The following is a 20,794-nucleotide window of genomic DNA, read 5'->3' on the forward strand; positions in this document are numbered from 1 at the left end:
CGCAGGAACAGGATCGGGCCATCCCTGAGGGGGCCAGAGGGACAATTGTCAGGACTTCGGCAAAAGACGACCCCAGCCCCAGTAGTGTAAAGAACGTAAATTTAAGGCCACAGGCCAATCCTGGGCACAGGAAGAGGGTTGGCCACGCCCCCAGAAGTGGAGCCAATCAGGTGGGGGAACTCAGGAAGGGTGATGGCTCTCTCGGGAGATTGGTCAAGCCCTTTACAGTGTTCGAGCCAATCAAGTGAAGGAGCTGCCCATTCACTGTGCTGAAGTCGAGGGCCACTACCCAATCCTGGAGCTTGACTGTGCTCTTTCAGGAATGGAGCCAATGCCGTGCGAGCAAAGCCCTTGTTGCTAGGCGGAAAACGACGAAGTTGGCCAACTAGCCGCGCCCCGATCGGGGAGCGAGACAATCCCTTAACAGAAAGAATCTGTCGCTGGGCAGAGAGAAAACAGACCCAATCGGGAAACTGGACAGGCTTCGCTCATCCGCGCGGGAGCGGTCGTGGACTGGAAGGGCAGCGGGGGTTGGCAGGGGCTGGTCAATCCTGGTGGCCCGAGAGGCCGGTCCCGGATCTGACTCGGATTGGCGGGCCCCGGGGGCGGGGCAGGGGTGTAGTGTGGGGGTGGGGCGGACGCCGGGCCGGGAAGCTCCCTGGGCCTCAGTATTTCCGCTTCAGCTTCTGGAAGTCGCTGGTGTTGAGCCGTGGCCGCGGCAGGTCCCCGAAGACCTGAGTGTCCTCGGCCTCCCGCAACACCAGCGCGCGCATGCTCGCCGCGATACGGTCCAGGTCCGGCGAGGAGGGCTGCGGGAACGGCGACACGGACGGGGTCAGAGCCTACACCCTGGGCTCCAGGTCCTCTGCGATGCCTACGGCCAGGAAGGCCCTTCACCCTGTCCTGCTCCATTTAGGGCTCTGCCACCCAACTCAAAACACCACCTCCTCCAAGAGCCTTCCTGCGCCTCTCCTCCCCCCCCGTTCTCCGCCTCCTATGTGCACACACGGAGGCCTGTCTCACCGCCGTCCTTCCACATAGTAGAAGTGCTGCCTGTCTGCTGACCATCACGGCTGTGTGCACCCAGAGGGTCTCACGTCCAAGGATCCGGGTTCGGGATTCAGTCAGGTTCTAATCAGGCTTCTGCCACCCACTAGTTGTCAACAGGGATTTTACCTCCCTAGGCTTCAGTCTCCCCTCTTAAAACACGGCCCTGCGCAAACCACGTATTCTATAAACGGAGCTGTTCCTGGAAAGGAGAGGCTGCTTTCTCTACAAGGCACTGGGGCGCATTACAAGGCTGTGAGAGTTAAAACTGCAGGGCTCTAGCCCAAGAGCCAGCCTTATGAGTAGGAGGGGCGGATCAATCCTGAGAAACGTGGCATCCACGCCCGAGGGCTTCCTGGAGGAGACAGCTCTGAGCCCTTCCTGACACCCTCCTCCCCACCTCCCATTTGCCCCTCACCGGCCCGTTCTCCTCATCAGATGACCGAGCTTCTGTCCTCTTCTCCTTGAAGGCCCAGACGGGCACGGACACGGGCAGGGACTTGGCGTACTGCTGTGTGGGCAGGGCTGAGGCCGGGGGCACTGAGTAGCCTGTGGGCCCAGCGGGGGTCTCCTCGCTCAGGCTGCCATCTGAGAGAGAAGGTGGACTTCAGCCTCTGTCTTCAGCTGCCTTCCTCCCAGCTCCCCACCCCCGCCTCCAGGGATGGGGACAGCCTGTGACACTCACCATCCGTGCTCTCAGGGTCTGACTCACAGAAGGGGGGCAGGTCCTGGAGCGTGGTATCCTCATCCATCACAAAGAGTCCTGTGGATGGCATTAGAGGCCCGGGCCAGTTGAGTCCCGCTGGACTCCATGCGCTCTAGACTCCGGCCACTGCCACCGCCTCTCCGTTCCCTGCACTGGCCAGGCCCTTGCAAGCCTCGGGGCTTCTGGAATAATTATTCCCTCTGCCACGAACACCTTTCCCCTGGTTATCTGACTGGCCTTCGGCAGAAATAAATCCAGTTTCTCTCTATCTGGTACATCCCCAGGTGAAAGCAACTGGCTGGACAAATATGAAATCTGTAAGATCTGTTTGGGATGAACTGACTCCAAAATACAGGCTGAGAGAAATATGAGATGATTATGATCCCTGTTTGACAAATGGGGACCCGGAGGCACAGAGAGATTAACTCACTTGCGCTTAGTCCCTAATCTAGTAAGTGGTGTCATCAGGATTTGAACCCAGGTCACCTGGCTCCAGAGTCTGTGCCCTTAACCCTATGAGGGTTTCTCCAGCAACAGAGAGGAAGTCAGCCGTTGGTAGTAACAGTAACAAATGAGTAACTACTTACTGAGTCCCCCACCCACCCACTGCCAGAGAACTCCTACTCACTCTTCAAAGCCCTAATGTTACAGTGCAGTCTCTGGGAAGCATCCAACCTCCACGTTTCCCCCAATGCAGCCAGTTGCTTCTTCAGCTGTTGCTTGTACCCCTGACTCCTCTTTAACTCCTGTCTTTGCTCTCACAGACATTAGGCACCCCAGATTTGGAAACAAGTTCTGTTCTACTCATGCTCCCGGCTCAGGAGGCTCCCTCCCCCGCCATGGGCTCCACAGGGCACTGCTTCATGTCAGGACTCCAATTCCTTGGCCAGACCCAGAGTCCCTAGAGAAAAGACCCCAAGTTGGCTTTCTCTGTGCCCAGCATCTCCCAGCACAGAGCTGGCTCCCAGACATGATGGAAGGAAACTGAAGCTCAGAGAAGAGAAATGACTCGCTCAAGGTCACACAGTGAGTCACAGGCAAGCCTGCAGCTTCCATGAACATTAGGGCTCAGAGACAAGCAAGCTGTATCCCTCCAGAAAAACCCACTGAGGAGGCAACTTACCAAGAACCACCCCGGCCCTGGGCCCTGCCCTTCTCACCTCCGTTATCGCTGACGCCCAGCCACTCCCCAGAGGTCTCTGTCTCGGTTGGCTCGTCCTCATCCTCCTCATCTTCCTCCCTGGCCAGGGTAGGCTGGGGTGGGCTCCGTGCAGGGCTGGGCGGCTGCGGTGCTGGTGGGGGCACGGGGGGCCGGGCGGCGGCGGCAGCCCGGTGGGCCAGGGCGATGTCGTGGAGGCAGCGGCGGGCAGCCTCGGCCAGGGCCCCTCGACCGTGGGCTGCATAGGCGCAGGGGCCCGGGCGGGGGGGCGGGGGGGGCGCAGCCGTCAGCAGCACCAGCTCCGTCCCCGTCCGGGCCCGGAAGCGCTCGGCAGCCCCCACCACGGCCTCCCACAGCTCCTCGGGGCGCCCCGACGCCATCCACGCCCTGCGGGGCAGAGCACGACACAGTGGGCTGAGGCTTCGCTGACTTCGCCGTCCACACTCAGCCCCGTGTGTCCACCAGTCCCTGGACTCCACCCTCACCCCTCCTCTCCACCTGATCGCAGCTGAGCTCCGCATCTTCCCCCCAGCCCCATCCCTCGTCCCCACAGCCCTGCTCTCTCCTCTTGGCCCTGCCCTGTCCAACACGGAAGCCATCAGCTACACGTGACTAGGGAGCACTTGAGATGTAACTGATCCAAAGTGAGAGGTGCCATGAGTGTGAAATCCACACGGGGTTTTCAAGACTTAGCACAAAAAGGTAGGATGTAAGATATCTCATGAGCAATCTGAAGTTGATTAAATGTTGAAATGATCACATTTATTTATGCTGGCTAAATAAAATATAGGGTGAAAGTGAATTTCATCTGTTTTCTTTCCACTTTTTTAATGTGGCTCATACAAGATTTGAAATTATACAGGTGGCTCAGATCATATTTCTGATGGACGGTGCTGCCCTGGACCACTGCCGCAGCCTCTGATCCAGCTGGCACACAGCCCCCCAGGGGGTCCTTCTACCCCTTGGAGCTGCCTCTGCTCCTCCCCCGCATCCCCAGGCCAAGGTCACGGCCCCTTAGCCCGGTGCTGGAGGGCCCGCCCCTGGCCTCAGATCCTCACACGCTCCTTCGGTCAAGGCGGACCCCCTCTACCTGGACTGCTTGTCCTCCATGTGCTTGTCACTCCTGCACTCACCCGGAGCTCAGGTTGGCCCCTCCCCACCTGTGGGCTCCCACAATATCTGAGTGACCCCCGTTCTAGCACATATCCCTCTGGGGAGCAGTGCCCGGATCCACATCCATTTCCCCAGCCAGTGTGGGCGTCAGATTCATCTCTGAGCCCAGCACATGGTAGGTCTCAGAGAGCGGGGGTTGAGCAGAAAATGGGGTGCCGGCTGTCCTCTGCCCACAAAGCTCTTGCACTTCCTACAAGACTGTTCCGGCAGGTCGTCTGGAAGTCTTCCCTGACCCGCAGGATGGATCAGATGCCTTCCCTAGACCCACAATGCCCTGGGCTACCTCCACTATAGCTCATGTCACACGAGCTTGTGACAGCTGTACCTCTGGCTGCCTCCTCCATCAGAATATGAGCAACCCGAGGTCAGTGATCCGTGGCCCCAGGACAGGTCAGCCCTAAGCAGACAATCTGCTTGGATGCATCTCCTTACAAGGTGAGAAGAACAAGGGACAAGGGGCCTGGCTTCCTGCCCTGACTGCTGTGTGACCTTGCACCACTGAATGGCCTTCTCTGTGCCTGTCTTCTCCCTGTACACCAGTGGTTGAGCTAGGCCTGCTGGGCCGCTGAGGAGCCTCCGCAGAGAGGCAGCAAGCTCCCCGTCACTGGGGGGATTCAAGCAGGGCTGTGATCTAGCCCTCCAGGGTCGTAGAAGTTTGATTTCAATTCGCAGGCCCTTTGTGACTCAAGATCATAGAAGCCAGTGTTTGCTAAGCACCTACTCTGTGCAGGGACTCTGCACCTGTCATCTGCCCTCCTACCTGACCCACAAAGGTGGGAGCTGTTCCCTTACATATGAGACAGTTGAAGCTCACCGAGTACAAAGCCCTTGCAGTGAGGCACAACCAGTACCAGTCCTGACAGACCCTGAAGCAAGTTTATACCACACCTCCCACAGGCTAGGCAGGGACCCGAGTGTGTCATCAACAATCTCATTCCACCCTCCCACCACCCCTATGAGGGAGGAGCTATGATCACCCCACTTTACAGTTGCAAATGGAGGCCCGGGGAGATTCAATATCTTGCCCGGGGTCATTTAGCTAGAGAGATGGACAGCTGGGACCTGGATCTGGCAACCTGTTCTTAATCCCAAATGCCATCCTGCCTACCTTATGAGGAAAGATTTATGATCTCCTAGTCCAGATGGGAAAAGTGAGGCTCAGAGAGCTTAAGGCACTGGCCAGAAGGCACACAGCTAGAAAGGGCAGAAGTGGGGTGAAACTGCTGTCTGCCTGACTCCAAATCCCAAGAGCACTGGGAGCTGCACAGGGTCTCACAGCCACTCCTTGGGTCATCCCCATCTGATGGAGGAAACTGAGGCTCAGGGCAGGGAAATGACTGGTCCAATGTCACAAAGCCTTGTAGTGCTAGGCCAGGGGGCTCTCACTCCCTTGGGAAACCAAGATTCAACTCCTCTCTTAGACGACATCTCTAAGAGTAGATCAAACTCCTATAGCTTAGAATAGCTGAAAAGAGTGAAGTGGGAGTGAGTGGGTCATGAGGGTCCCACACACCTCAAAGAGGAGAAGGGTGATTCACGCAGACCTCTCTGCCAAGGCTTGGGAGCTCTCTGGCGTCAGTTACCCAACAGGAGAGTTGCCAAGACCAACAGGAGAGTAGCCAAGCCAAGTACCCCACAGGAGAGTCTCCCACCCCTTCAGCTTCCGGAGGAAGTTCTGTATCTTCCAAGGAGCTTAGAGATGGAAGATCCCCCCCTCCCCCCAAATGGAGGTGTTTAAGATTAGGGAGAGAGGGAGCTAAGACCTGTCCTCCACAGGAGGAGAAAGGGACAGGTAAGGTGATTGGCCTTTTAGGATGAGGTGAGATGTAGTGAGGAAAGTGACTCCAGGAAGAGATGAGGAAAGAGGAAAAGCCCCCCAAGGAATGAGGGATGCTAGCAAAGTCCCCTCCAACCACCTGTCAGACTGGAAGTAAACCCCTCCCCCGCCCCAAGGTGGGAGGAACTCAAGGATGCACCCAGTGGCCGGGGGCAGGTGAATGTCTGGGGTCTTTCTCTACCGCTCAGAGTCCCCACTTCGCCCGGGGGTCCAGGGAAAGACCCACTTCTCTAGGAAGAAAACAGGAAAGCCCGCCCAGGTGGGGGCCAGGACCGGAAGTCCCGCCTTTGGACGAGTGAGGGGCGCCCCGAGGCCCCACCGAGTAACCCCCCGACCCTGTGGACATGGTCCACGGCCAAAGTAAAGATCCTAGTGGGTCTAGAGACCGGAGGATAAGGCTGTCTAAGCGTTGCCGCGGGTCAGACACGACGGTTCCCGCGGGCGACACCTTTCCAGCGCTCAGCGTAGGGTCACTGGGCGATTTCTGCCCTCTGATCTACGCTGGCTATACCCCTCCCGCGAGCGGCTCGCCCTCCCAGCGCCCCTCTCCTCCGGACGGCCAAATTCTCCCCACACCGCGGTTCACAACGCCGCCTCCACTCACGTGCCCGTAGCCAGCATGGCCGGCCCGGCACCGTCGCCGCCCTCAAAAGACATGGCGGCGCCTTGCGTCACTTCCGCGTGGTTGGCCCACCTCCACTCTGCACACTCCGCCTCCCTTATCCCGGCCGCCCGAGACTAACATGGCGGCCACGGGGGCTTCGCCGGATCACAGTGGGGCAATGGCGACGGCAGGGTGCCCATAAGAAAGATGGTGAAAGAAAAGCTTCAGCTTGCTCGGAAACATTTCCCCAAGAAATATGGGGAAAATGCACACGCACACTCAGGACCACAGTATACTAATGCAAGCGACCTAACGTCCCTCCCCCATAATAATCTCTTCCACAGAACTGGTGGAAAGCAGGGCCCTTTAATGACATGGCAACCAGCCTGGCATCATTTGCCCATAAGGTATATATGGGCTCTCTCTCCAGCCTGTCCCCTCAGCACCAAGGCTGGCAAAGATCCAACATGGCATCCTTTCTTGCTTCGGTTTGCCCAGCTTCAATATGGCGGCTCAGAACGCTTTCTCTCGACGGTGACTCAGGAATTCTTCTGGGACCGCTTCGTCCCCGGGGATACTGACGGCTTCATCCCGTTAACCCGAGTCCTTCGGGGCCTCGTGTGATGTATACCTCCTCTCATCTTTTTCTTTAACCGTTTCTCTCTTCCAGGACCTTGCTTTCGCGCCCCGCAGAGAGATGGGACTGCCCCGCATTAACATGGCCGCAGCTGACCGGCCTTGTCCGTGCCCTCGAGCAAAATGGCATCTCTTTGGCTTCGATGCCAGTACACAATATGGAGAAAGGAGTCGGCCTTTCCGAGACAGCTTGAGCGAGGGGGTGGAGCTCTTGGTCCCGCCCCCTTGTTTACCTCTCCGTTAGGACTGTTTTACTGCGCCTGCGCACTGGCCGCTCCACCTTTAGCGTCTGTGACGTGACTTGAAACCTCGTGGTTCAAGTTTAACCACCCCATTCTGAAAAATGGTTACACCCATTCCTATTCTAGAACAGATGGGGACGCCACCACTGTCTGAGCTTGAGGGGAGTCTCCTGCCCGGATGTGACAGCACGCTGACCCGGAAAAGGAGGGAGCCGGGGCAGTGAGGTCTCGGCCGCGGCTATGGAGGGCGCCGGTTACAGGGTAAGCACTGAAGACGCATTCTTTTGCTTCCGTCTATGCGAAACGCCGCCCTCCGGTGGTCTGCTTCTTTCTCAGGCCTTGCAGGGACTCTGGGAGCCCAGCACCTCCTTAACAAGCACACCATTCCCTTAATAAACACGCTGTCACCCTTCCTTCCACTGCCCTAGGGAGACCCATGTCACTTAGCCCCGCCTCCTGGGCCTCGCCCAGTTTGGAATGCACTCCCCCTTTCTCCCCTCCCCATCCTCCGGAGTGCCAGAGAAGCCTGGCGCTATACAGGCTTCACTCCGGGCCCCATCCCCGAGGTACATGTACCCCGGGCCCCGCCCGCTGGTGAATAGCTCCTCCCCCGGGTCTGCTCCCATTGGCTCTCTTTTGAGCCCCGCCCCCTTGAGTGTCTTCCCACGCTTGGGCCCCGCCCCTCAATGGTTCCCGTTCCTAGGTGGTATTTGAGAAAGGAGGCGTGTACCTGCACACCAGTGCCAAGAAGCACCAAGACCCGGACTCCCTCATCGCCGGCATCATCCGTGTTGTGGAGAAGGTAGGCCGGGAGAGAGCAGGGCTCGGGCAGGCCTAGAGCGGGAGGGAGGCGGCGTCTGTAGGAGTGTAGTGTGGAGGTCAGCAACGGGAGGTTAGGAAGGAGAGGTGGATTTCTAAGGCTGAGGGTCCAGAACTGGGAGGAAGTTTGGAAATATGGTTTGGGGAGTTTGGAGGAAAGCACCCCCAACCCCTCTTTTTTCCCCTCAGGACAATGACGTCCTCCTGCACTGGGCTCCTGTAGAGGAGGCTGGAGATTCCACCCAAATCTTCTTCTCCAAGAAGGTAGGCTACCCTTGCTTCCCCTTTCTCCACTTGCTTTTTTTCTAGGTCGGGGCAGTGGAAAGCATTTGAAGGACTTGAATACAATTCCAGACCTACCCTAGGAGCATGTGTGGTCCTGGTTGGGACCTAAGTTCTCTCTGTCCCTCACTTTCGTCTCCTCTGTGAAATGGGGCTGAAGATGCCCATTCACGGAAAGAAAGTAGACACTATGAGATTTGTGGCCATGGGGGTAGCTGCCTGCCTCCTCACCCCCTTTGCTTCTTGGGAGAGCTCTGCCAGGGTGCAAGAGGACAACTCAGCCTGTGGATTCAGGTTCCACGGGCTCTCAGCCCATAAGGACTTGACGGAGTGTGGCATTTTCTCTTGGGCAGTCCTGCCATCATGTCCAGAGAGGGAACAAGACCCGACAGAGGCTACTCATCCACTTCGCCAGGATTCCTTCCTTCCCTGGGTACAAGACCTCGCCCTTCTCATTTCCAGATGTCTCCTTGTCAGGCCCTTGTGCTGGATGGTGCTGGGACCCAGAGATGAATCCAGCCCAGACACTGCCTAAGTCCTCCCTCACCCCTCATTCTGTTTTTGAGAAATTGAGGCATGATGAGAGGAAGCCTCATCCTCTCATCCTCTCCTGAGGTCAGAAAAGCTAGGAAGTACTGGAACTTGGATTTGAACCCAGACATACTGATTCCAGAGCATGTCTCTTTCTGGAGAGCAGACATTTGGGCTGGGACTCTTAAAGATGAGAAGCAGGCAAGAATATATTTCAGCGGGGACTTCCCTGGTGGTCTAGTGGTTAAGACTCTGCGCTTCTACTGCATGGGGCATGGGTTCGATCCCTGGTTGGGGAACTAAGATCCCACATGCCACGCAGCACGGCCAAAAAACCCCCCAAAAACCGAAAGCATATATTTCAGGGACAGCAGAAAGAAGGGTGTTTCAGGGCACAACGGAACGTGGGATGTCTCTGTAGAGGGTTTTGCTGGAAAGATGGTTGGGCCTGAAATGCCAGGCTGCGAAGCTTGGACCCTGTCCTGGGGGCCAAGGTGAGCCTTGGGAGGGGAAAGGTATGGGTATGGAAAGCCCCATCTGGGGGGTCATGTGGGAGATGGATGGAGGGACCAAATGGAGGGAGATTGGGGGCTGGGAGGTCGGGGAGGAGGCCAGTGTGACGGGCCAGGAAGAGAGGAGGAAGCCTCAGCTAGGGCCATGGGGTTTCGAATGGAGATTCCAGAGCCTCCCCTATGGACGCTGAAGCAGCAGCAGCCAGGATTTTGCGTTTTCACCGGCCTCACAGGCAGTCTGAGCGCCTTTCTTGAGAACACTGCTGTTCTCCTTGGCACTCTTATTTTCATATAACAGAAACCCACTGAGACGGGCACCAGTGGGAAGGACACCTATGAGGGTGTCCGATGCAGACAAGTTGTTTTCTGTCACCTCACAGGACTCCAAACGGTGTGAGGCTGCTGTCCTTGGTTAGTGACGTCAAGGCCCGGATTGCTGAGAACCTACTGTGCTTGCTCTAGTGGTGTTTAAATGACCACTTCAGCTGCAGCCATTGCATCTTCCTTTTAAGGCAGGAAAAAGGGGCCAGCAGGGTACCAATCATATCTGTCCTTTTTATCAGGAAAAACGAGATTTCCCAGAAACCTTCACATCAGTGAAGAGTTGCATTTGGTTGTACACGATAGAAACAGGAATACCAGTGACCTGAACGAGATAACAGCTCATTTCTCTCTTTTTACAAAGCCCAGAAGTCAGCAGTATAGGTTCGTACGTTATCAATGACTCAGCTTCCTTCCAACTTTGCTCTGTAATGTTCGGCATGTGGCATCCATTCTCAACATGTGGCATCTGTCCTTAAGGCTGCCTTCTGGTCCAGAAGGGCTGCTGGAGCTCCAGCCTTTTTAACTGTTTTTGTTCACTCTACGTGTGTATCTCAGGTTGGCAAAAGAGCTCTGCTCATCATGATTACTCAAGGAAGCATGCTGCTAGAGCAGCCAGCATCTTAAAGGTCTCATTCCTTGTGGCAGAGGGAAAGAGATCTCTAGAAGTCTTTCCCTGGCAGTTAAACAGTCCCTCTTGGAAGTGATATATCCCAGCCCTTTGGCCAGAACAAGTTGCATGTCTCCACGCAGCCAGTAGAGTTCAGTGAGCTGTAATCCTACTGTATGCCCGAGGGGCGGAGAGCTGCAAATATTTGACAAACAACACTACTAATTATCATTATTTTGTGTAAACACTGGCAAAATTATCAAATTCTTCATGTCACAAGACAGGGAGGGCACAGATGGCTTTGCCAGGGGCTGGTTTGGCAGCTTGTGGACAGGTGTCCCTGCCATTCCTTGGCCTTCCTTTCGTGGCCCTGGTTGGCTGCCACAGTTCCAAACACCATGTCCTCCCATGACAGCACATAGAGGCTAACCTGAATAGGGTGTTCACTCCTGTAGGTGCCTTTTTATCAGGAATTCCCTTCTTCAAACTCCCCGCGGATGTACCCTCAGCTTCCACTGGCCAGAGTTGGGTCCCTAGGCCATTCAGAAGTGCAGGGAAGGCTGGGAAAGTGGATATTGGGATATTTCAGCTTCTGTTGTGGGAGTGGCTTGTCAGTCTGGAATATCCAGCAGAAATAGCTGTTGGGTAGACCCACAGTCTGAGTCCTTCTAATCATGCAGAGTTTTACTGCAGGAGTCACAAAACACTCCAGTTACTTCAAGTAGCAAGGGGTTAATGGAGGCTTACAGAATTTTTACAAAAGCTAGAGGAATAGGACTGACACTGCAGAACTGACCTGCCAGGGGAGCTGCGATCCAGTGAGGGCAGGGCTGTAGGGAATGGGACTGTCATTGGAGTTGTCAAATTCAAGAATACTAACATCAGAGCTGCTAATCGGCCCCACTGCTGCCCGAGTTACCGCTCTGTGTGCAGGGAGATGAAGACAGAGATAAGACTCCTCCTTTTTCCTTGTCAGCCAAATACCAGCCAGAGTGGCAGCAAGTTGCCCTTATCTAATTTCCACTTTGTAGATCTGAGTGCATCTGATTGGTAGGCTCTTGTGCCTGGAACGCAACTTCAGGGGAGCCTGGGAAATGTTTTACCTTTCTAGACTTTCCCATAGAGGAAGAAGACACATGAGATGTGAATTCTCTCACAGTTGCTGCAATCCTCACACATTTTGTCCCCTCCCTGCCCTCCTCCATGGCTCATGGCCAGCATCATCGGCTTTTACTGCACTCTGACCCTCAGCATGGCCCTGCTCTGCATGGTTTCCCTGAATCTGCCCAACAGGCCCCTGGGCTCATGTCAATAAAAGCAGCCACCAGCTGGCCCCATGCTGGGCACTTCATGTTATTTTCATAACAAAGTACGAGCCAGCTATTTTTTTCTTTTATTCAGATAGAATGCACTTACCATCAGACTCAAAAAATTCAAGCTTTATGAAAACTTAAAATTGTCAAAGTGCATCATTCATTGGTTTTTAGTATTCACACACGTTTGCAACCATCACCACCGTGTAATTCCAGAACATTTTATCATCCCTGAAAGAAACCCTGTACCTGTACTCCCCTCCTCCAGCTCCTGGCAACCACTAATCTGCTTTCTGTCTTCATAAATTTGCCTATTCTGGATATTTTATATAATGGAATCATACTCTACGTGGTTCTTTGTGACTGGCTTCTTTTATTTAGGTTGTTTTCAAGGTTCATCCGTATTGTAGCATCTATCAGAACGTCCTTCCTTTTTATTGCTGAATAAAATTCTATTGTATGGATCTACCCATTTTGTTAATTCATCAGTTTGATGGATGGTGAGTTGTTTCCACTTCTTGGCAGTCACGAATAATGCTGCTGTGAACATTCACATGTCGGTTTTTGTGTGGGTGTTCATGTTTATTTCTCTGGGGTGTATACCTAGGAGTGGAATTGCCGGGTCATATGGTAATTCCACATTTAACCTTTTGAGGACCTGCCAGACTGTTCTCTACAGTGGCTGCACCATCTTACAATCCTACCAGCAGTGTAAGAGGTTCCAGTTTCTCCACATCCTCACCAACACTTGCTATTGCCTGTCTTTTTTTATTCTAGCCATTTTAGTGGGTGTGAAGTGGTATCTGATTGTGGTCCTGATTTGAGTTACTCTAGTAACTCCTACCTACTTATTTTAAGCACAGCGACCTCTGGCAGTCTGACGGCAAAGCACCCCAACCCCTGCCTAGCTGTCTGCTTTCCATGTGGGGGTACTTTGGTTAGAGCCACCGTGAGACTTGGCTTCAAGTCCTGGCTCATTGCCTGGCTGCACTGGGTGACCGACCCTGAGAGCAAGTGCTGTGCCCTCTTTGTGCCTCAGTTTCCCTTTTTGTTCAATGGGGCTACCTCCAAGGGTGGCCTCGAGGCTCAGATCTGGAAACTCTGAATCCACAGTCCCTCAGTCTCTTTTCCTGTCTTCCCCCAAGGACACCAGTGGGGGAGACTCCTGCACCTCTGAGGAGGAACCAACCTTTGACCCCGGCTATGAACCCGACTGGGCCGTCATCAGCACTGTGCGGCCACGGCACCGCCACTCAGAGCCCACGAGAGGTAGACTAAGCTGGTGCCCCTGGGGGGGCAGGCGGAGACACGACTTACCCTCAGTGGTCATGGCTCTGTGGGCTGTGCTGCTCACAGTCAAGATGGCCGCCCACACTGGCGTCCAGTCCCAGGAGAGTGGGTGGGGGGTGCAGGGCGGTCCCCAGCCCAGGTCCAGCGTGGCCGGCGTCTCTGGGGTTTGCAGCCTTGCTCATCAGGCTGGGCTCCCTGATTGGCTGTGGGCACCTCCACGTAAGTCCTGCCCATGGAATTTTCCAGGCTGTGGCGGTGACGGTTGCAGGGTGACAGGGTAATTAGGGCCATCCTGGAGTTGCACAGGGTGCTGGGGGCACCAGAGGCGGTATCTAACCCCCTAGGGGGCAGAGAAGTCTTCCAGGAAGAGGTGGTGCCACAGCCTAGCTCTGAAGGATGCTTGAGAGTTTTCTCTCCCCGCAGAGAGAGCAGCGGGGGCAAGGCCACAGGTGTGGGGCACTGGGTGTGTTTAGGAAACCACAGCCTTTTTGCTGTGGCTTGAGAGGGGTCTAGAGTGAAGAGAGGGTGGGAGGTGAGACAGGCAGGGTTGGGGGGGGCAGGGGACAGACATGGAGAGCCTGGGGAGATTTGGGGGCAGGCACCTGTCCCCCAGGCTCCCCTCCAGTTTTACTGGGCTCCTTTCCCAGAGGGCCTGGGGCTGGCTCGCAGTGGGCTCTCAGGAGATGCCTGAGCCGCCTCTGGCTTCACATGCCCCCGCCCCCCACCCCCCACCTGCTCCCGACGCTGCTGTCCCCCTAGGTGCAGAGCCCAGCTCCCCCCGGGGCTCCTGGGCCTTCTCCGTGAGTCTGGGGGAGCTCAAGTCCATCCGCCGTTCCAAGCCGGGCCTCAGCTGGGCATACCTGGTCCTGGTCACGCAGGCCGGAGGCTCCCTGCCTGCCCTGCACTTCCACCGTGGGGGCACCCGCGCCCTGCTCCGTGTCCTCAGCCGTTACCTGCTGTTGGCCAGGTGAGCCTTGTCCCAGGCCCCACCCCTCCAGGGCTGCAGCCTGACTCCCTCAGGGCTGTGAAAGTAATACAACCCAGACTGATTTAAAGGCAGGAAAAAGAGACTTGAGTGGCGCGTGTAACTGCAAAATCAAAGGGCAGTTTGACATCAGGCGGGACCCGGGTCCCAGAATGCAGAAAGAGTTGCTCTTTTTGTTTCTGAGTTTGCTGTCATTCTCTGGGGGCCCCGGTGGGTAGAAAGCACCTCTTTCTCACTTTCCAGCAGCATCTTGGGGCTGCTTCTCATTGGCCTCTCTCTGAGTCAGTCACCCTGGTCAGGGAGGTGGAAGGCCCTCATTGACCAGCCCTGGGGTGTGTGCCATCCCTGGGGTCCAGCTGGGGTCTCAGGCCTGAGATGAGGGATTCCCCAAGGGCAGTCGGGACACTGAGAAAAAAAAAAAAAAGCGGGGCACCCTGCCTGTGTGTCACCCAGATGCCCTGCCCGCAGCTCCCCGCAGGACTCCCGCCTCTACCTTGTCTTCCCCCATGACTCCTCGGCCCTCTCCAACTCCTTCCACCACCTCCAGCTCTTTGACCAGGACAGCTCCAACGTGGTGTCTGTGAGTCCCCAGCGCCAGGCTGGCCGGCGTGGGCAGGGAAGGGCGGGCCGTGCAGGCCAGGCAGGGAGGGTGGACGGTGACCGCCCCTGGCCCTGTCCCCAGCGCTTCTTCCAGGACCCCTACTCCACCACCTTCAGCAGCTTCTCCCGTGTGACCAACTTCTTCCGGGGAGCCTTGCAGCCTCACCAGGAGGGGGCCTCCTCTGACCTGCCTCCAGCCCCCGATGACGAACCCGAGCCCGGCTTTGAGGTCATTTCCTGTGTGAGTATCAGGGTGGACGCTGCTGCTCTTTGGCTGTCACCATGGGCATGGGACTGCATTTCCCTGGGCCTCTGTTTCCCCAGTGAGATGGGGATAATAACAGCACCGCCCTCATCGGGTTTCATGAGTGACTTGGTGGAAGGTGCCTGTAGCCTGTGCACCTGGTGCCTGTTATTACTGGGGGGACTTGCCTGACTTGGGGGGTGACCTTTTCACTGACCCAGCCAAGGAGATGCTTCTCGCCCCAAACGTTCTGTCCGTCCGTGCAGCTTAGAAGGGCTCTGAGCTGACTCGGAGTGGCCCGCGGTGGGCTGGGGAGCGCTGTTGGGCGAGGCGCTGGGCTCACTCGTCCTGTGTCCCCCAGGTGGAGCTAGGGCCGAGGCCGGCTGTGGAGCGGGCGCCTCCGGTCACAGAGGAGGAGTGGGCCCACCGCGTGGGCCCCGAGGGCCGCCTGCAGCAGGTCCCTGAGCTGAAAGCCCGCATCTTCTCCGGGGTGAGGAGCCGAGTGGGTGGGCAGGCCTGGGCAGGGTCGGCGGGCAGCCAAGGGGAGGCCCGTCTGAGCTGCCCTCTGCCCTCCAGGGTCTGAGCCCCAGCCTGCGACGCGAGGCCTGGAAGTTCCTCCTGGGGTACCTGAGCTGGGAGGGCTCAGCCGAGGAGCACAAGGCCCACGTGCGCAAGAAAACGTGAGTGAGACGCCGTGGCTCCTGCCCTGCTGCGCTCCAGCCTCTGGCCTCCTGAGTCAACTGGAGGTTTTTGATCAACAGCATATCCCAGTGGGCGGCCCGGCACCGGCGCGCTATGCGTGCACAGACGGGCCGTCGACCTGAGCACAGAGGGGACAGAGGCAGTGGGCCAGGCCCTGCCCCTGCAGGGCCCATAGCCCATCTCCGATGCCATTTTCATTCTGGCGCCGTGCCGTTTCAGTGGTCACCGCTTTGCAGCGGGCTTCCTAACCCCATGGGGCCACCTCTCGCGTCGTTCCTCGTATATCTTGTGCCTCTGCCGTATGTCCCGGTCCCTGCCCCGGTGCTCTCTGTCCAATGGGGGTAACAGACTTTGAACAACAAGAACAAAAAGATCCCACAGGGGTGTTCTGTGTCATGAGAGATGTGGGGGAGGGGAAGCACAGGGGCGGTGACCTAGGCTGAGCCCTGTAGGATGAGGAGGCGGGGGTGTCCCTGCATCTCACCCCTCCTCTCCTCTCAGGGACGAGTATTTCCGCATGAAGCTGCAGTGGAAATCTGTGAGCCCAGAGCAGGAGCGGAGGAACTCACTGCTGCACGGATACCGCAGCCTCATTGGTTGGTGGGGGGCAAGAGTGGGATGGTGAGACCAGAAACAGCTGGGAGGGACCCGAGGGAGACCCCTGTCTCCCTAAGAGCAGGAGTGAGGCCATCTGTAGGGATGGAGGGGGAGTGAGACGGGGGTGAGCAGGGATGAGTTGCCCTGGGGTCGGGGATGGGGGCGGCACGGGAGGGGAGCCAGGCTCCCTGGGTTCAAATCTACCACCTACTCACTGTGAGATCTTGGCAAGTGATTCTACCTCCTTGGGCCGCAGTCTCCCCATCTGTTGATGGTTTAGTAACTGTCAGCTGCTGGGAGGGTGTGGCGAGCTGGTGAGCGTGAAGCACAGCACCTCACGTGAGAGCGTGCGAGATGGTCTCTGGACGACCCACACCTGCCTAGGTGTGCTGGCGGCCGGCCGGCAGGGACAGGGTGCACCGTTCACGCCTTTGCACTTTGCCCCCTGTCCCCACAGAGAGAGATGTGAGCCGCACCGACAGGACCAACAAATTCTACGAGGGCCCCGAGAACCCGGGGCTGGGGCTGCTGAATGACATCCTCCTTACCTACTGCATGTACCACTTCGACCTTGGTGCGGCTCAGCCCGGGCGAGTTGCTGGGGGCTGGCCTTGCGGGGGGAGCACACTGCAGGCCTCGGCTGGGCCCTGACCCCGTGTTCCCCCAGGTTACGTCCAGGGCATGAGTGACCTTCTCTCCCCAATCCTCTACGTCACTCAGAACGAGGTGGATGCCTTCTGGTGTTTCTGTGGCTTCATGGAGCTCGTGGTGAGGCTCGGCAGGGCTGGGAGACAGGCCCCCTCAAGAGCTGGGGTCTGGCTCCTCACGTGGCCCTCCCTCCCCCAGCACGGGAACTTTGAGGAGAGTCAGGAGACGATGAAGCGGCAGCTTGGGCAACTCCTGCTCCTCCTGAGGGTACTGGACCCTCCGCTCTGCGACTTCCTGGGTACGTGTCTCGGCAGGTAGGCAGGGGATGAGGGTGGGCCCACAGACCTTGCTGCAGAGTCTCTGGGAGTGACCACAGACAATGTCCAGGATGTTTGGACGTGGTGCAAGCAAGAGAAACATCCTCACAGAACCCAGAATTGATATGTAAAAGCAGGACTGCGGTTTGGAGCAAAACCTCAACGAATGCAGATGTGGGCCCCCTACCCCTGCCAAACGCGCTCCCGCTGCCTGCTGAGGTGGCTCCCTCGTGTCCTGTCAGACTTGTCAGACGAAGGACCTGGGCGCAGCTCCTCACACTCCTCATCTCCAACCAGCTCTCATCTCCAGTCACCCCTGAGCCGGGATTGGAAACTGGCTCTCTGGGCTGCTAGGGCGGGGACTGCTGCATTTCGGCTTTAAAATTTGACTGCATTGCTTGTTCAGTGTAAAAAATGCAGGGAATTCACGTAAAGAAAAGAAAGTTAAAGTTGCTGTTGCTCATACTATTTTTTGAACGCAGATAATGATAAGCTAATTTATTTATTTATTTTTTATTTTTGGCCGTGTTGGGTCTTCGGTTCTGTGTGAGGGCTTTCTCTAGTTGCGGCAAGCGGGGGCCACTCTTCATCGCAGTGCGCAGCCTCTCACTATCGCAGCCTCTCTTGTTGCAGAGCACAGGCTCCAGATGCGCAGGCTCACTAGCTGTGCCTCACGGGCCCAGTTGCTCCGCGGCATGTGGGATCTTCCCAGACCAGGGCTCAAACCCATGTCCCCTGCACTGGCAGGCAGATTCTCAACCACTGAGCCACCAGGAAAGCCCTTGGGGGCTACTCTTCATTGTGGTGCGCGGGCTTCTCATTGCGGTAGCTTCTCTTGTTGCAGAGCACGGGCTCTAGGTGCGCGGACTTCAGTAGTTGTGGCACGTGGGCTCAGTAGTTGTGGCGTGTGGGCTCTAGAGTGCAGGCTCAGTAGTTGTGGCGCACGGGCTTAGTTGTTCCGCGGCATGTGGGATCTTCCTGGACCAGGGCTCGAACCCGTGTCCCCTGCATTGGCAGGCAGGTTCCCAACCACTGAGCCACCAGGGAAGCCCTACATCATCAGTCTTATCGACTACATGGTGTTCTGTCCATCTTAATGATGTATAAGAATAGATTTAACCTGACTTGCTGGACTTAGGTTATTTGCAATTTTTCACCGTGATGAATCTATATTCGTGGATTATTTTTTTAGGTTAAATTCCAAGAAGTGATATTGTATCTAGTGCAGTACATGTTTTTACATCTTTTGAAACATTTGTCTCCATCACTGCTTTCCCAGGAAATTCTATCAGCTTACGTTTTTGCTAGCAGTGTACACGAGGGCCAGTTTCCTCCCACCTCCCCCAGCTTTGGATGTTGAATAGATTTTCTTTCCTGAGTGGACTGGTCTTGCTGCCTCCCTCCCGCATGAGAGTGGAGACCACGGGGCTAGCTCACCTCATCTGGAGCCTGGAAGGCAGGATGGGAAAGGTTTCTGCTGACACTGAGTGTCCCTGTCCCCGCTCTGAAGCTGTCCCTCCACTTGCGTAGACTGGTGCGGGTTCTTACAGCCAGGGTGACTTCTTAGAGTCCAGTCCGACCACCGGGCGCCCTGTGAATTAGAGCGGGATTGGAGTGGATTTTGAGCTTGCTCTCAGCTGAGGGCTGCCCCTCCCACCGCTGTCCTCCCCTAGACTCCCAGGACTCTGGCTCTCTCTGCTTCTGCTTCCGGTGGCTGCTCATCTGGTTCAAGAGGGAATTCCCCTTCCCGGATGTCCTTCGGCTGTGGGAGGTGAGCCAGCCAGTTGCGGTGGGAGGGCCGAGAAGGAGAAATGGATTGGCTGTACTGCCAGTGGGTGGGGCAGGGAGGTTGGTGGGAGGTGGCCAGGGCGTGGGGCGGACCTGGGTGGGACCTAAGGCAGAGGCTTTGCAGTGACCCCTCCCCTGGGAACCGCTAGGTGCTGTGGACGGGGCTCCCTGGCCCCAATCTGCACCTGCTGGTGGCCTGCGCCATCCTGGATATGGAGCGGGACACCCTCATGCTTTCAGGCTTCGGGTCCAATGAGATCCTCAAGGTGAGACCCTGGCTCCCTCCCGGTCCCCTCCCTCTCCCTGCCCATCCTGACCTGTGTGAAGACACATCACCTGGGTGTGAACTCCGTGGAGGCTGGCCCTGCCCCTGTGCCACAGTACCTTTCGGTAGTAGGTACTCAAAATAGGATTGTTGAAAGTATGATTGGCTAAGCTGTGAGCACGGTGGCCAGGAGACGGGGTCTGTCTGTCTCCTACCCCATTATCCCTGGCTCCCTGCAGTGTCCTCACAGAGCATGTGGCCCATGCATGAGTGGGCCACCTGCCCCTGCCCCAGTGCATTAATGTGGGGCGGGGCCGCGGTGGTAGGGCTCGGTGCCCTTTTCCTTCCTTGAATGCTGCGCTGGCAAGCAGCCGGAGAGAACATGACCTCTCCTGATCCCTCAGCTCCACTGTGAGCCCCAAGAGGGCCAGCCCGGTCTGTCTTCCCTCAATTGTACCCCAGCACGAGGCACAGAGTAGGTGCTTGGGCGGTGGTGGCTGGGTGCTTGCAGGCAGGCAGGCCTGATCCACCCCCGCCCGCAGCACATCAACGAGCTGACCATGAAGCTGAGCGTGGAGGACGTGCTGACGCGGGCCGAGGCCCTCTACCTGCAGCTGACCGCCTGCCGGGTGAGTCCCTGACCCCTCCCGATAGCCCCCCCCGACCCCCAGCAAACCTCTGACTTCTCGCTTCCTACCCGCCAACCCGCCAGGAGCTGCCCCACAACGTGCAGGAGATCCTAGGCCTGGCGCCCCCCACAGAGCCCCAGAGCCCCTCGCCACCTGCCTCCCCACTGCCGCTGTCGCCCACCCGCGCCCCACCGGCTCCGCCGCCCCCCGTGGACACAGTCCCGCAGCCTGACAGCAGCCTGGAGATCCTGCCAGAGGAGGAGGAGGAGGAGGAGCAATGTGCGGACTCTTAGCCGTGCTGGGCGAGGCCGCCCGCTCAGTACCAGACACTTTATCCAGCTCCTCCCCACGACCCCGCCCCTCCTGGAGGCTGGGGAGGGGAGGCGCAAAGAGGGGCGGGGCTCTCCACCAGGCCTCCCTTCTCTTAGCTGGTTTCTTGGAACTGACACTTTCCTATCTAGTTGGCCTCGAGTAGGTGGAGGGGGGGAGGCCACCACTTGGCTTGGCTCTAGATGGAGAGGGGGTGGTGACTCGTGGTCTCCTCTGACCACTCTGCAGAGTCGATGTCTGACCACTGTGACCCTGACCCGGCCAGTGAGGCCTAAGAGGAGGCCCCTTGGGGGTGAGTGGTGGCGGTTTGTGGAGGCAGGGCTCCCTTACCTGCCTGAGTCGGGGGCTTTTGGAGGAGTGAGGATGGGGTGCAGGGGCACATCCCAGACATAACCAAGATGGAAGGGCCTGCGGGGCTGCTCCCTCTGGGGCCCTACCTACCAGCTTCTTGTTATGAGAAAAATAAACTCGTGTTTAACCCAGTGTCGGCTGGGCTTTTTGTTACCTGCATAAGGATCCCGCTGTGTCGTGACAGCCGTCGTGGGCACTGTGATTAACGTTTACCAGTGGCGCAAAGCGGTGTCCATCCTGTACCTCCTACTCCCCC

At 57.2% G+C, this 20,794-nt stretch overlaps 2 protein-coding genes across 4 annotated transcripts; one reads left to right on the top strand and one right to left on the bottom strand.

Annotated features, from left to right (window-relative positions):
* Positions 1 to 87: 87 nt before the first annotated feature.
* AKT1S1 (AKT1 substrate 1) lies at positions 88 to 7,288 on the bottom strand (the record flags this gene model as incomplete). Of its 2 annotated transcripts, XM_081215430.1 has the most annotated exons (5): positions 88 to 809; positions 1,466 to 1,635; positions 1,733 to 1,810; positions 2,914 to 3,299; positions 6,527 to 6,579. In XM_081215430.1, 5 exons carry the CDS (start codon positions 6,577 to 6,579, stop codon positions 666 to 668), a joined length of 831 nt encoding a protein of 276 aa, XP_081071556.1. In that variant the 3' UTR covers positions 88 to 665. The 2 variants fall into 2 exon arrangements, with proteins under 2 accessions (XP_081071556.1, XP_081071557.1); XM_081215431.1 differs by lacking the exons at positions 2,914 to 3,299; positions 6,527 to 6,579 and adding an exon at positions 7,168 to 7,288.
* TBC1D17 (TBC1 domain family member 17) lies at positions 6,932 to 20,670 on the top strand. 2 transcript variants are annotated; one of them, XM_081215428.1, is made up of 18 exons: positions 6,932 to 7,151; positions 7,531 to 7,665; positions 8,108 to 8,206; positions 8,413 to 8,487; positions 12,938 to 13,061; positions 13,842 to 14,049; positions 14,536 to 14,647; positions 14,750 to 14,908; positions 15,273 to 15,401; positions 15,488 to 15,591; positions 16,115 to 16,209; positions 16,668 to 16,784; positions 16,878 to 16,978; positions 17,057 to 17,156; positions 18,849 to 18,946; positions 19,113 to 19,229; positions 19,771 to 19,857; positions 19,941 to 20,670. In XM_081215428.1, exons 2-18 carry the CDS (start codon positions 7,645 to 7,647, stop codon positions 20,148 to 20,150), a joined length of 1,956 nt encoding a protein of 651 aa, XP_081071554.1. In that variant the 5' UTR covers positions 6,932 to 7,151; positions 7,531 to 7,644; the 3' UTR covers positions 20,151 to 20,670. The 2 variants fall into 2 exon arrangements, with proteins under 2 accessions (XP_081071554.1, XP_081071555.1); XM_081215429.1 differs by lacking the exon at positions 6,932 to 7,151 and having other exon boundaries at positions 7,400 to 7,665.
* Positions 20,671 to 20,794: the final 124 nt, after the last annotated feature.

The sequence above is a fragment of the Mesoplodon bidens genome (genome assembly GCF_964165515.1).
Source record: "Mesoplodon bidens genome assembly, chromosome: 18".
Lineage (NCBI taxonomy): Eukaryota > Metazoa > Chordata > Mammalia > Artiodactyla > Ziphiidae > Mesoplodon > Mesoplodon bidens.

What these genes read in the sequence shown, in the direction of transcription:
- TBC1D17 (XM_081215428.1), top strand. Translation starts at nt 7,645, where the DNA reads ATGGAGGGCGCCGGTTACAGG. An exon ending in CATGTACCACTTCGACCTTG is followed by an intron (nt 16,785 to 16,877) that starts GTGCGGCTCAGC and finishes GTGTTCCCCCAG; the next exon opens with GTTACGTCCAGGGCATGAGT. An exon ending in TGCAGCTGACCGCCTGCCGG is followed by an intron (nt 19,858 to 19,940) that starts GTGAGTCCCTGA and finishes CCAACCCGCCAG; the next exon opens with GAGCTGCCCCACAACGTGCA.